Genomic DNA, 12,190 nt, shown 5'->3' with positions numbered 1-12,190 from the left:
TCCACAAATCCACCAATTTTCATGACTTACTAGTCAGACCACTTACAATTTCATTTAAATCATATATATATATTACAAACAAAGGACCTGGCATTGATCTTTGCAGAACATCACTGGTCACAGACCTCTAGTCAGTAAGATACTCCTCCACAGCTACAAACACCCCTCCACAATGTCATAGAATCCCTACAGTGTAGAAGCAGGCTATTCAACTCACACCAACCGTCCGAAGAGCATCCTACCCAAAACTCTGCATTTCCCAATCGCTAATCCACCTAGCCTGCACATCAATGGAAAATTTAGCACAGCCAATCCACCTAACCTGCACATCTTTGGACTGTGGGAGAAAGCCATGAGGGAACCCACGCACATACAGGGAGAATGTGCAAACTCCACACTGACAGTTGCCTGAGGGTGGGATTGAACCCAGGTCCCTTGTGCCCTGAGGCAGCAGTGCTAACCACTGTGCCACCCTGTCAGTATTTAATCAGTCAAACTATCAGCCACCCACAATCAGAGATCAAATAACCATTTCACTTTAAGTTGAATGAATGAAATCCACAAGGAAATGAAATCTCATGTTGCAGTAAACAAGACTCCTTCCACAGGAGCAAACATGTATCTGATACCAGCCTGAACAGGATATTCCATTGGCTGTAGCCCTCGTTATACTTCAAATACCTGACCGTTCTTCACACTGAAAGGACAGGTATTCTGTTATTTTTGCCACAACTTGCATTAGTTATGGCACTTATCTCTAAATCAGGAGTTTGTGGGTTTAGGTCTCACTCCAGGAGACAACAGTGCAGAGTTTTAAAGGTACATTTACATTTCTGAGGGAAAGCTGCACTGAGAATATAACCCCTACAGTGTGGAAGCAGGCCATTCAGCCCCACACAATATCTGAAGAGCATCCCACCCAGACCCATCCCTACATTTTCCACCCTAGACACTACAGGCAATTTAGCATAGCCAATCCATAAAACCTGCACATCTTTGGAGTGTGGGAGAAAACCCACACGGACATAGGGAGAATGTGCAAACTCCGCACAGACAGTCACCTATGGCTGGGATTGAATCTTGGTATGTCAGTAACGGAAGGGAGAGAGGAAGTTACAATTCCAAGTTTGTTTGCAAGAGAGCTAGTAGTTAGATGAGGAGGCAGCAGCACTGACCACTGAGCCACTGAACTAGCCCAAATATAAACACCATTGTTAGTGGTGTTAATGTTTAAGGACGCACTAAACTGAGCCCCATCAGCTGAAGGTAGGTGATCCCATGTTGAACAACAGGAGAGGTTAGGCCAATGTGTTGGAAAATATTTATCCCTTAATCAACGTCACTGGAATAGGTTATTTGTTCGTCATTGCAGGATTGTTTGTGTGAACTTGCTGTGTGCAAGTGGGCTGCTGTGTTTCCTACTTTACAACACTTCAGAGTACTTCAATTGTCTGCAAAGCACTTTGGGGTGTCATGTAGTTGTACAATAGAATTTAAAGATCCTTTTTTATTTGTCTTTAATAATGAACACTTGAGCAGAGAAGATTTCTAAGTGGAATGCATACCCACACACGAGTGCATTTCACTCCTGTGTGTGGACATACATATGCTTGCTAGCACACACATGCACACATATTCTCACATATACACATGCACTCACGTGTGCACATTCTCTTACATACATGTACACATACACATGGAAACAGAGCCACATGCAAACATGTGCCATGCACACACTTGTACACATAAACACACACAAAAACATGCACACACATACATATTCACACGTGTGCACGTACACTTGCATAGACTCATGTCAATGTACACACGTGCGCGCATACACACACACACATTCAGAAGCATGCACTTATGTACGCATACATTTGATCATGCAGTCACATGCATACACACACGCACACAAACACTTATGCACGCTGAAAATATTTGGCATCTGTATGGGCACTCCTGGCCAAAACATCATTTCTGTTCATCGATGTTGGTTTGATTGATATTTTCACTTTTAATCACTGCTTAAGTTGCTCTGAGCAGGGAGAGGGAAAGAGAAGATTTTGAGGGGTCAGACAGTCAGCTGCTTTCCTAAACTAGCTGATGTTTGAGCATGTCTTTGCACTGAGTTGTGTAAACAGTAATAAGAGATGTAAATATTTTCACAGGAAAACTGGTGAAAAGTCAAACAGAAATAATTCAGGGAATATCTGGCTGCATTGATCAGTAGAGCCCAGTCAGTAACTGAGGAGATGGAGACTTGTTTCTTGCTAAATCTCACTGGATCCCAGCTTGCTCTATGTTCACCCTGAAACTCCAGCTAGCAGTGATACAGCTACTAAAACCTATTATTTCAGAGGTCATCTCCTGCTAATCAATGTGTAAGCATTGAAGCAGTTTGATTGTGTGGATAAAGGAAAACATGGAAATATAGAAATTGGGAGCAGGAGGAGACCCTTCGGCCCATTGAGCCTGCTTGACCATTCAATATGATCATGGCTGATCATTCAAATCAGTTCCTGTTTCCACTTTCTCCCCAGAAAATTAATTTCGGTGGAGGAGCCCAGATCAAAGCAAGAGAATGCTAGAATTGGAGGCTGACCATACAGGAATATATTCAGAAAACACTTTATTGTGTCAAAATTAGCAGAATTCCAATTCCAGGGCATTGTGGATACTAGAGATTACTTGGAATTTTCAGGACTGACATTGACCAGTTGTTTTTATAGGGAAGTATATCAATGCAGAATAAAGGCTGGTAAAGTTTTGCAATTCTCATTCTTGTTTCCAAAGCCCTTGTTAACCTCACCCTTCACTATCTCGGTAATCTCCACCCACCCTACACTTCAGTGATACCTCTAAAGTATGCTGTACTATCCCTCTGAACATGGCTATTGTACCATTCAGGGGCCTGGCTCCCAAGTTCTGAAGTTCCATCCATAAAACCATTTGTCTCACAACTTTAATAAAAACCAAAAGAAATAATATAAATCAAGAACAAAAACAGAAGTTACTCAAAAAGCTCAGTAGGTCTGGCAGCATCTGTGAAGGGAAATCAGAGTTAACGTTTCGGGTCCTCAGAGTGTTCTGAGGAAGGGTCACCGGATCCGAAACATTAACTCTGATTTCTCTTCACAGATGCTGCCAGACCCGCTGAGCTTTTCCAGCAACTTCTGTTTTTGTGTCTCACAACCTTACTTCAGACTCTCTGTAAGGACCAACCTTGATCCTGTCTCAATGTGGAAGATTTGTACAGTGGGCTTCAGGACCACAGCATTGGGGTCAAATGGAGATCTGCAGTCTGGAGGAAGCCAGTCTGGAGAAACGGTTTTCCCAAAGACAGACCTACCCCCACATCACTCTCCCCATTTCGCTATTCTTTTAAGGTCGCCATTGAGACCACAGTGGACCCAGTGGGTGAGGTGGGCACTGCCTGAGCTATAAATAAGAGAATTACTATAATTGGGGCAGATGGACTGCTCACTCCCTCCTCCAGGAGTAAAGTTGATGGTGAGCTGACCGTTCCCACTGCGAAGCCATAACACGCTGTGGCCAGGCCGAGGTGCTGCAGGGACAGACTTTGACCCCTCACTGGAATAGAGAGACCCCCTCCTTTTGGCAGGCAGTCTGCAAAGATAAAGACCATAAGATAAGACCATAAGACATAGGAGTGGAAGTAAGGCCATTCGGCCCATCACGTTCACTGCGCCATTTAAATCATGACTGATGGGCATTTCAACACCACTTCCCTGCACTCTCCCTGTAGCCCTTGATTCTTTCTGAGATCAAGAATTTGTCGATCTCTGCCTTGAAGGCATCCAACTGCACTCCGTGGCAATGAATTCCACAAGCTCACCACTCTGTGGCTGAAGAAATGTCGTCTCATTTCAGTGTTAAATTTACCCCCTCTAATTTTAAGGCTGTGCCCACGGGTCCTAGTCTCCCTGCCTAATGGAAACAACCTCCTAGCGTCCACCCCTTCTAAGCCATACATTATCTTGTAAGTTTCTATTAGATCTCCCCCCAACCTTCTAAACTCCAATGAGTCCAATCTAAACTCTAATGAGTACAATAAAAACATGGATGTTGGAGTGAGATTAGATGGAGTGGGGAGAGGGGGCTGCAGGGAGAGGGATTGAGGGATGTGCTTTGCTGGGCAGGTGGGTGGAATGGAGCAGGAGTACTGTCACTGGGGGTTTACCTACATTCCATAAAGCTCCAATCCCCCTCTCTCCCCCCCAACTTCCCCTTAAAGGTATAATTCTTAGGGCTAAACAGTTCAAAGGTTATGGAGTGAAAGTGAGTTCAGGGTATTGAGTTGGATGATCAGCCGTGGCCACATTTTTTAAATTCATTCACAGAATGTGGCTCCACAGGCTAGGCCAGAATTCTGTACCCCAACCCTAATTGTCAAGAGTCAACCACATAGGGTCTGGAGTCACATATAGACCAGACCTAGTAAAGATGGCAGTTTCCTTCCCTAAAGGACATTAGTGAATCAGATAGGGTTTTTCACTCCCCAACAGTCTTTTCATGGTCATTCTATGACTTTAATCAAATTCAAATTCTATCCCCATCCCCAAGGCATTACCCAGGTCTCCAGATTAATCATGGAGCTGGGCAAGCACAGCAGGTCAGACAGCATCAGAGGAGCAGGAAAATCAACATTTCATCCCCAAACATTGACTTTCCTGTTGAGGTTGGTTGGCTTGCTGAGCTGGCTTGTTATTCCTGGAAGCATGCCACTGCACGAAGCAGGCTATTAATGAACACATTGAACTCGACATTCCACTATGGAGGAATCCCGGAAGTGAGGCAATCCATCGCAATGGACCCCAGAGTTTAAAAACCAGGCGGGTTCGTCAGAGGTTGCACCGAGGATGTGACCAAGCACGGTAACGAATCATGAGGAACAACAAACCAGCTCGACGAGCCAACCAACCTCAGCACCCACAACCCGAGCTACAAATCTACTCCAAAACCTTCTTGACTTCCCTGCTGCTCTGATGCTGCCTGACCTGCTGTGTTTGTCCAGCTCTGAGTTTATTGACTGCATCTGCAGTCAGTCCTTACTGTCTCCAGATTAATCCTCCAGTCATAACACCACTAGGCCAACACCTTCCCATGGCAAATGGTGGAGCAGCATGAAGGGAGCGAACAGTTGGCCCCTGCTCCTAGTTCCATAAATTTCTGCAAAAACCCCAGCTTGCCCACTCCCTCGCATCCCAACTGTACCATGTCATAGAAAGCACATTCTCAATTGACCTTTAATTATTTACATTTATGTGATGGCTGGGTGGATTTCAGAGCCCACCCATTCTCTATCTTGTGGGACTGAGCTCAGGGGGTTGGTGGGGCAGTAGTGGGCTGGTTACCTGCCTTCTGTTAGGCGCCCACCCACCAAAAACACATCGACAGTGGCACATAATATCCAACACATCTCCAGAATGGTTTCTCCAGCCCTCTGGATTACCAGTGCAGTAACATTACCAGACCATGCTGGCATCTACATGGTCAAGATTCTGCATTCCCTGAGGAGATAGAGGAAGGAGTAGGTAATGGTTCATTGCAATGTAAGTTTGATTGATGTCTTGCAGAAAACAAGAGAAACAGGTTAGAAATAATGTGAAGCATAGCGAGGAAAGCAGCAGGAAGGGAGTAGAGAGCTGAAAGTACAAGTGACTTTCAACCAGTGGGCTTCATCTCGTCTCACCTCCAAATCTGCTGTAAATTCACTTGCAGAGAATGATGGCTGTGATTAATCAATTAACTAATCAATTAGCCCTGTTATAGGAAGGATATTATTAAATTGGAAAGGGATTGACCAGGATGTTGCCAGGAATGGAGAGTTTGAATTATAAGGAGAGGTTGGACATGCTGGGACTTTTTCCCCAGGAGTGTAGGAGGTTGAAGGGAGACCTTTACAGTGGTTTATTATATCATGAGGGTTACAGATAAGGTGAATGACATTTTTTTCCCCTAGTTTCGGGGATTTCAAAACAAGGGGCATATTTTTAAGATGAGAGGGGCAAGATTTAAAAAAAGACTTTACACAGCACGGAATGAACTTCCAAAGGAAGTGGTGGGTGTGGGTACAGTTATAAACATCTGGATAAGTACATGAATAAGAAAGGTTTGGAGGGATATGGGCCAGGAGCAGGCATGTGGAACTAGTTTAGTTGGGGATTATGTTCAGCATGGACTGTTTGGACCGAAGGGTCTGTTTCTGTGCCGTAAAACTCTATGACTCTTTCAAACTTCTATTCTCATCATGGGACAGTGATGCAGTGGTATTGTTACTGGGATAGAAGTTGTGAAACCCCTGCTGGCCTTCTGTGGGTGTAGGTTTGAATTCAGTTTTTGTTTAAAAGAGTCCTGGCCTAATGGAGGCCATGTAACTGCTATTGAAAACTAATATGTTCAGGGAAGGAAATCTGCCAAAATCACCTGTTGAGGCCCAGGCAATGCAATAACTGGACTATTAATCTAGAATCTGTGGTAATGTTCTGGAGACTTGAATTCAAATCCTTTATGTGCCAGGTGATGGACTTTGAAATTAATAAAACTGGGAATTAGGAGCCTAGTGATGACCAGGAAGCTGTAGTTGAGGGTTGGAAAAGCTTACCTGGTTCACCAGTATCAAAGGAAACTGCTGTCCTTACCTGCCCTACACGTGACTCCAGACCCACTGCAATGTGGTTGACTCTCCAATAAATGCGTTAGCTACTGATGGGAAGCAAGTACTAACCTTGCCTGTGTGTCCCACATCCCATGAACAAATAAAAAATGAATTCAAAAATGAAATTCTTAAGCAGCTAGGGAACTAGAACCAAGGGACATATTTTCAGGATAAAGGATCAGCCATTTAGGGCTGAGAGAAAAGCAGTTTCTTTGCTCAGAGGTTTGTGTCCCTTTGGAATTCTCTGCCCCAGGGGCTGCAGATGCCTAGTTATTGAGAATTTGCAAGACCAGGTCAGTGGAATTTTCATTTTAGGCGAGGAATCAGGGAGATATGTTGGAAAGCTACAACCAAGATGCTAAAAATGCAAATTGATTTTCATGTTGTGTTATATCAGGGTAACCCCTTGGTCATCTGACCTGTAGAGTAAGAGAGAATGGGAGGCAGGGTAAAGACAATTTTGTAACATAGTTACTTGACCCATGGAACCAATGGACGAGATTTAAGTTGGCAACTAGAGGAGATGATCAAAGGAAAGGGGAAGATTGTTTAGCAGAAACAGATGGGGCGGGAGAGATGGAAATGGGTGAAAGGACAGTGTGTAAGCAGAACAGCAATAGACAGAAAGTGATCTGCAATCAGGACCTGGCTTTTGTGTCCACTGTGGAGTGAGCGATTCACACAGATTTACTGCTGTTTACAATTCTTTGTTAGCAGTCGTTTGACCTCAATAAATAATGAACTATGTAACCTGACACCTTTCCCAAGAAAATAAATGATAAAACACTGCATATGGGAAAAGTGGAATGGAAATAATTGCCTCTTTTGTACCAGTACTTTTGTCAGTTAAATATATAAAAAAGGTATATACAAAATAAACAACACCTGATTTTGAAATTCCTGACTTGTTTTTAACTCCATCCATGGCCTCTCCTCACCCTAACTCTCTAATCTCCTCCGAGCCTCCACATTTTGAGATATCTCATCTCAGCAATTGTAGCTTTGTGCGTAGCTGTGTGAGGACAGTGGTGTAGAGCTGCTATCATTGGGCTAGCAATTCAGAACCCTAAGTTCATCTTCTGGGATGTGGGTTTGAGTCCTGCCATTGTGGTATTTGGGTTCATTTTCTTTTCTAAAATCTAGAATAAAAGGGCCAGCCTAATGATGCCTAAGTAACTATTGCTGTAGGTATTCGTCTGGTTTAGAAAAGGAAATCTGCCATCATTACCCAGTCTGGCCTACATGTAACTCCAGACCAGGTTGGATCATAACTGCTCTCTGCCTAGCAGACCATTCCATTCAAGAGCAGTGAATGCTTACATCCAATCAGCAAATTTTTAAATTTGCCTGATTTTAACTAATCCATGCTGATAGCCATGTGGGCCCAAGCTTTGAAATTCTCTCCAAAAAATTTACTGCCTCCCACTCCTCTCTCTTCAAGGGAGACGCTCATTAAAATCTACTTCTTTGAGCACATCTGCCCTACATGTGACTCCAGACCCACCAGCAATGTGCGGTTGAATCTCAAATATCCTCTGGGTAATCAGGGATAAGTGATAAATGTTGGCCTAGCCTGGTGTTTCTGAAGTACACAGCTGTTTGGGAGAAGGGTTTTCAGCCAGGAACAAAATGTTCTTCATGTAAGAAAATAGTTTTACTTTGAAACCTCCTTTTTCTGATGTTAAGATTATTTTATATTTGGGAACAGAGGACATTGGAGCAGGAGCAGGCCATTCCAGCCCAGTCCACCCATCAAACAGATCATGGTACTCCTCCACCTCCATGCCATTCTGCTCCACATCTTTTGAAGCAATTTATCTGCAGAAACCAATTGACTTCTGTTTTAAATGTCCTCAAATTCCCATGTCTCTCTGGGGTAGAGAATTCCAAAATACACCATTCTCCGAGTGAAGAGGTATCTCCTGTGAAACGAATTGCCTTTTATTCTGAGACTGTGACCCAGGGTTTGAGATCCCTTGACCGGGGAACATAAGAACACAAGAAATAGGAGCGAGAACAGGCCATGTGACCCATCAAGCCTGCCCCACCATTCATTAAGATCATGGCTGATTTTTTCTCAGGGACTCAGCTCCACTCACCTGCTCACTCCCATAACCCTTAATCCCATCACTTTTCAAAAATTTATCTGCGTTTCCCTTAAAAACATTGAATGAGGAAACCTCAACTTACTTCTCTAGGCAGGGAATTCTACAGATTCACGACACTTTGGGTGAAGAAGTTCCTCCTCAACTCAATCATAAATCTGCTTCCCCCTATTCTGAGGCTTTGCCTCCCCGTTCTAGTTTCACCTGCCAATGGAAACAACCTCTCTGCTTCTATTTTATCTAATTTTTATGGATAATTTTTAGATAAATTTTTTAATTATACAGAATTCTACATGTTTCCATAAGATCCACCCTCATTCTTCTAAATTCCAATGAGTAGGGCCGATCAGGGATAGCATAGGGAACTTGTGTGTGGAGCCTGAGGAGGTAGGGGAAGCCCTAAATGAGTTTTTTGCTTCTGTCTTTACGAAAGAATCGAACTGTGTAGTGAATGAAACCTTTGAAGAGCAGGTGTGCATGCTGGAATGGATAGAGATAGAGGAAGCTGATGTACTGAAAATTTTGTCAAACATTAAGATTGACAAGTCGCCAGGCCCGGATCAGATTTGTCCTCGGCTGCTTTGGGAAGCGAGAAATGCAATTGCTTCGCCACTTGCGAAGATCTTTGCATCCTCGCTCTCCACTGGAGTCGTACCTGAGGACTGGAGAGAGGCAAATGTAATTCCTCTCTTCAAGAAAGGAAATAGGGAAATCCCCGGCAATTATAGACCGGTAAGTCTCACGTCTGTCGTCTGCAAGGTGTTAGAAAGGATTCTGAGGGATAAGATTTATGACCATCTGGAAGAGCATGGCTTGATCAAATACAGTCAACACGGCTTTGTGAGGGGTAGGTCATGCCTTACAAACCTTATCGAGTTTTTTGAGGATGTGACTAGTAAGGTTGATGAGGGTCGAGCTGTGGATGTGGTGTATATGGACTTCAGTAAGGCATTTGATAAGGTTCCCCATGGAAGGCTCATTCAGAAGGTCAGGAGGAATGGGATACAGGGGAACTTAGCTGCTTGGATACAGAATTGGCTGGCCAACAGAAGACAGCGTGTGGTAGTAGAAGGAAAATATTCTGCCTGGAAGTCAGTGGTGAGTGGGGTTCCACAGGGCTCTGTCCTTGGGCCTCTACTGTTTGTAATTTTTATTAATGACTTGGACGAGGGAATTGAAGGATGGGTCAGCAAGTTTGCAGACGACACAAAGGTCGGAGGTGTCGTTGACAGTGTAGAGGGCTGTTGTAGGCTGCAGCGGGACATTGACAGGATGCAGAGATGGGCTGAGAGGTGGCAGATGGAGTTCAACCTGGATAAATGCGAGGTGATGCATTTTGGAAGGTCGAATTTGAAAGCTGAGTACAGGATTAAGGATAGGATTCTTGGCAGCGTGGAGGAACAGAGGGATCTTGGTGTGCAGATACATAGATCCCTTAAAATGGCCACCCAAGTGGACAGGGTTGTTAAGAAAGCATATGGTGTTTTGGCTTTCATTAACAGGGGGATTGAGTTTAAGAGTCGTGAGATCTTGTTGCAGCTCTATAAAACTTTGGTTAGACCGCACTTGGAATACTGCGTCCAGTTCTGGGCGCCCTATTATAGGAAAGATGTGGATGCTTTGGAGAGGGTTCAGAGGAGGTTTACCAGGATGCTGCCTGGACTGGAGGGCTTATCTTATGAAGAGAGGTTGACTGAGCTCGGTCTCTTTTCATTGGAGAAAAGGAGGAGGAGAGGGGACCTAATTGAGGTATACAAGATAATGAGAGGCATAGATAGAGTCGATAGCCAGAGACTATTTCCCAGGGCAGAAATGGCTAGCACGAGGGGTCATAGTTTTAAGCTGGTTGGTGGAAAGTATAGAGGGGATGTCAGAGGCAGGTTCTTTACGCAGAGAGTTGTGAGAGCATGGAATGCGTTGCCAGCAGCAGTTGTGGAAGCAAGGTCATTGGGGTCATTTAAGAGACTGCTGGACATGCATATGGTCACAGAAATTTGAGGGTGCATCCATGAGGATCAATGGTCGGCACAACATTGTGGGCTGAAGGGCCTGTTCTGTGCTGTACTGTTCTATGTTCTATGTTCTATGTTCTATTGTGCAGTCTGCTCAATCTCTCATCATAAGCTAACCCTCTCTACACCAGAACCAGCCTAGCGAATATCCCCTGCAGCCCGTCCTGTGCCAGTACACCCTTTCTCAAGTAAGGAGGCCGAAACTGCACACAGCATCCTTCTTGCATCTGTGCTTGTTAATCATGTTCCCCTGCACAAGGGATAAGCCGGGGACATAGTGACAGAACGATGATGGCATTGTGCTAGCAATGACCTGGGGACCTGTGCCCCACCAGCTGGTAGAATTTAAATTTCCAATGAGCGAGTTGATTAATCTGTTTCGTTTATAATGGCCTGGAAGCTAACATTGGTTTGCTGTTTAAAAACCCATCTGGTTCACCCAAGTCGTTTATGGAAGGAAATCTGCTACGCTTACCTGGTCTGATCTACATGTGATTCCAAACCCACAATGATTCTTAACTGACCTCTGAAAAGTGATCTAGCAGTCAATCAATTCAAGAGGCAATTAGGAATGGACAATAAATGTTGACCCACTGGTGATGACTCCACCCTATGAATTTTTATTTTAAAAAACATATCTCCACAGGGACTAAGGAGAGGCCACAAACAGTAGCTTGTGAGGACATCTGTATAAACACCAGCCTGGTCAATGAGTCCATTTCTGTGAATGAATGAATAAGAGACAGCAAATTGAAACTGATTGTTGCTTGCTCATGTTCAATGGGGAAAGAACATTGTCCAGTTCCTTGGCTCTAAGCACGTTCCCCCCTATTTCCTCAGGTAGCCGAGAGGCTGCTTTTGTCTACGCAATTTCCTCTGCTGGTGTGGTGTACGCTATCACACGAGCTTGCAGCCAGGGAGAACTGAACAGCTGTAATTGTGAATCACATAAGAGGGACAAAGACCGGGATCGGAGAGGGGAGTTCGACTGGGGCGGCTGCAGTGACAACATCAACTACGGCATCAAGTTCTCCAAAGATTTTGTGGATGCCAAGGAGAAGAAAGAAAAGGATGCCAGGGCACTGATGAACCTACACAACAACCGCTGTGGCAGGACGGTGAGTAGATGATAAATAATAAGACAATCAGATCCTGTTTGCAACACATTCTCATTCCAATGTGGCTGCACGTAGCCTCCAGTTTTTCCAGACAAATGTCCTTTCACTATAGAACTAGCACCCAGAGAACTAGGCCAGTGTTCAAGTGAGGCTTGGAAATGCCTAATGGTATAAACTGTGCAGCAAAATTCTTCTCATTAATCTCCATGCTTTGTAATAAGAGGGTGTTAGCTATTGATGAAAAAACAGTTCTTAAAGTATTGGGACCAA

The 12,190-nt window shown here is 44.2% G+C and overlaps 1 protein-coding gene across 1 annotated transcript in view; it reads left to right on the top strand.

Annotated features, from left to right (window-relative positions):
* Positions 1–12,190, top strand: part of wnt2bb (wingless-type MMTV integration site family, member 2Bb) — a 56,237-nt gene that overhangs the window by 20,174 nt on the left and 23,873 nt on the right. The window contains exon 3 of the mRNA XM_048553229.2: positions 11,643–11,920. Coding sequence (XP_048409186.1) covers positions 11,643–11,920 — 278 coding nt within the window. The remainder of the gene's footprint in view (positions 1–11,642; positions 11,921–12,190) is intronic.

Source organism: Stegostoma tigrinum, chromosome 21 (genome assembly GCF_030684315.1).
Source record: "Stegostoma tigrinum isolate sSteTig4 chromosome 21, sSteTig4.hap1, whole genome shotgun sequence".
NCBI lineage: Eukaryota > Metazoa > Chordata > Chondrichthyes > Orectolobiformes > Stegostomatidae > Stegostoma > Stegostoma tigrinum.
Note: the sequence above shows the minus strand (reverse complement) of the source record. Positions and strands in the feature narration are given on the sequence as shown.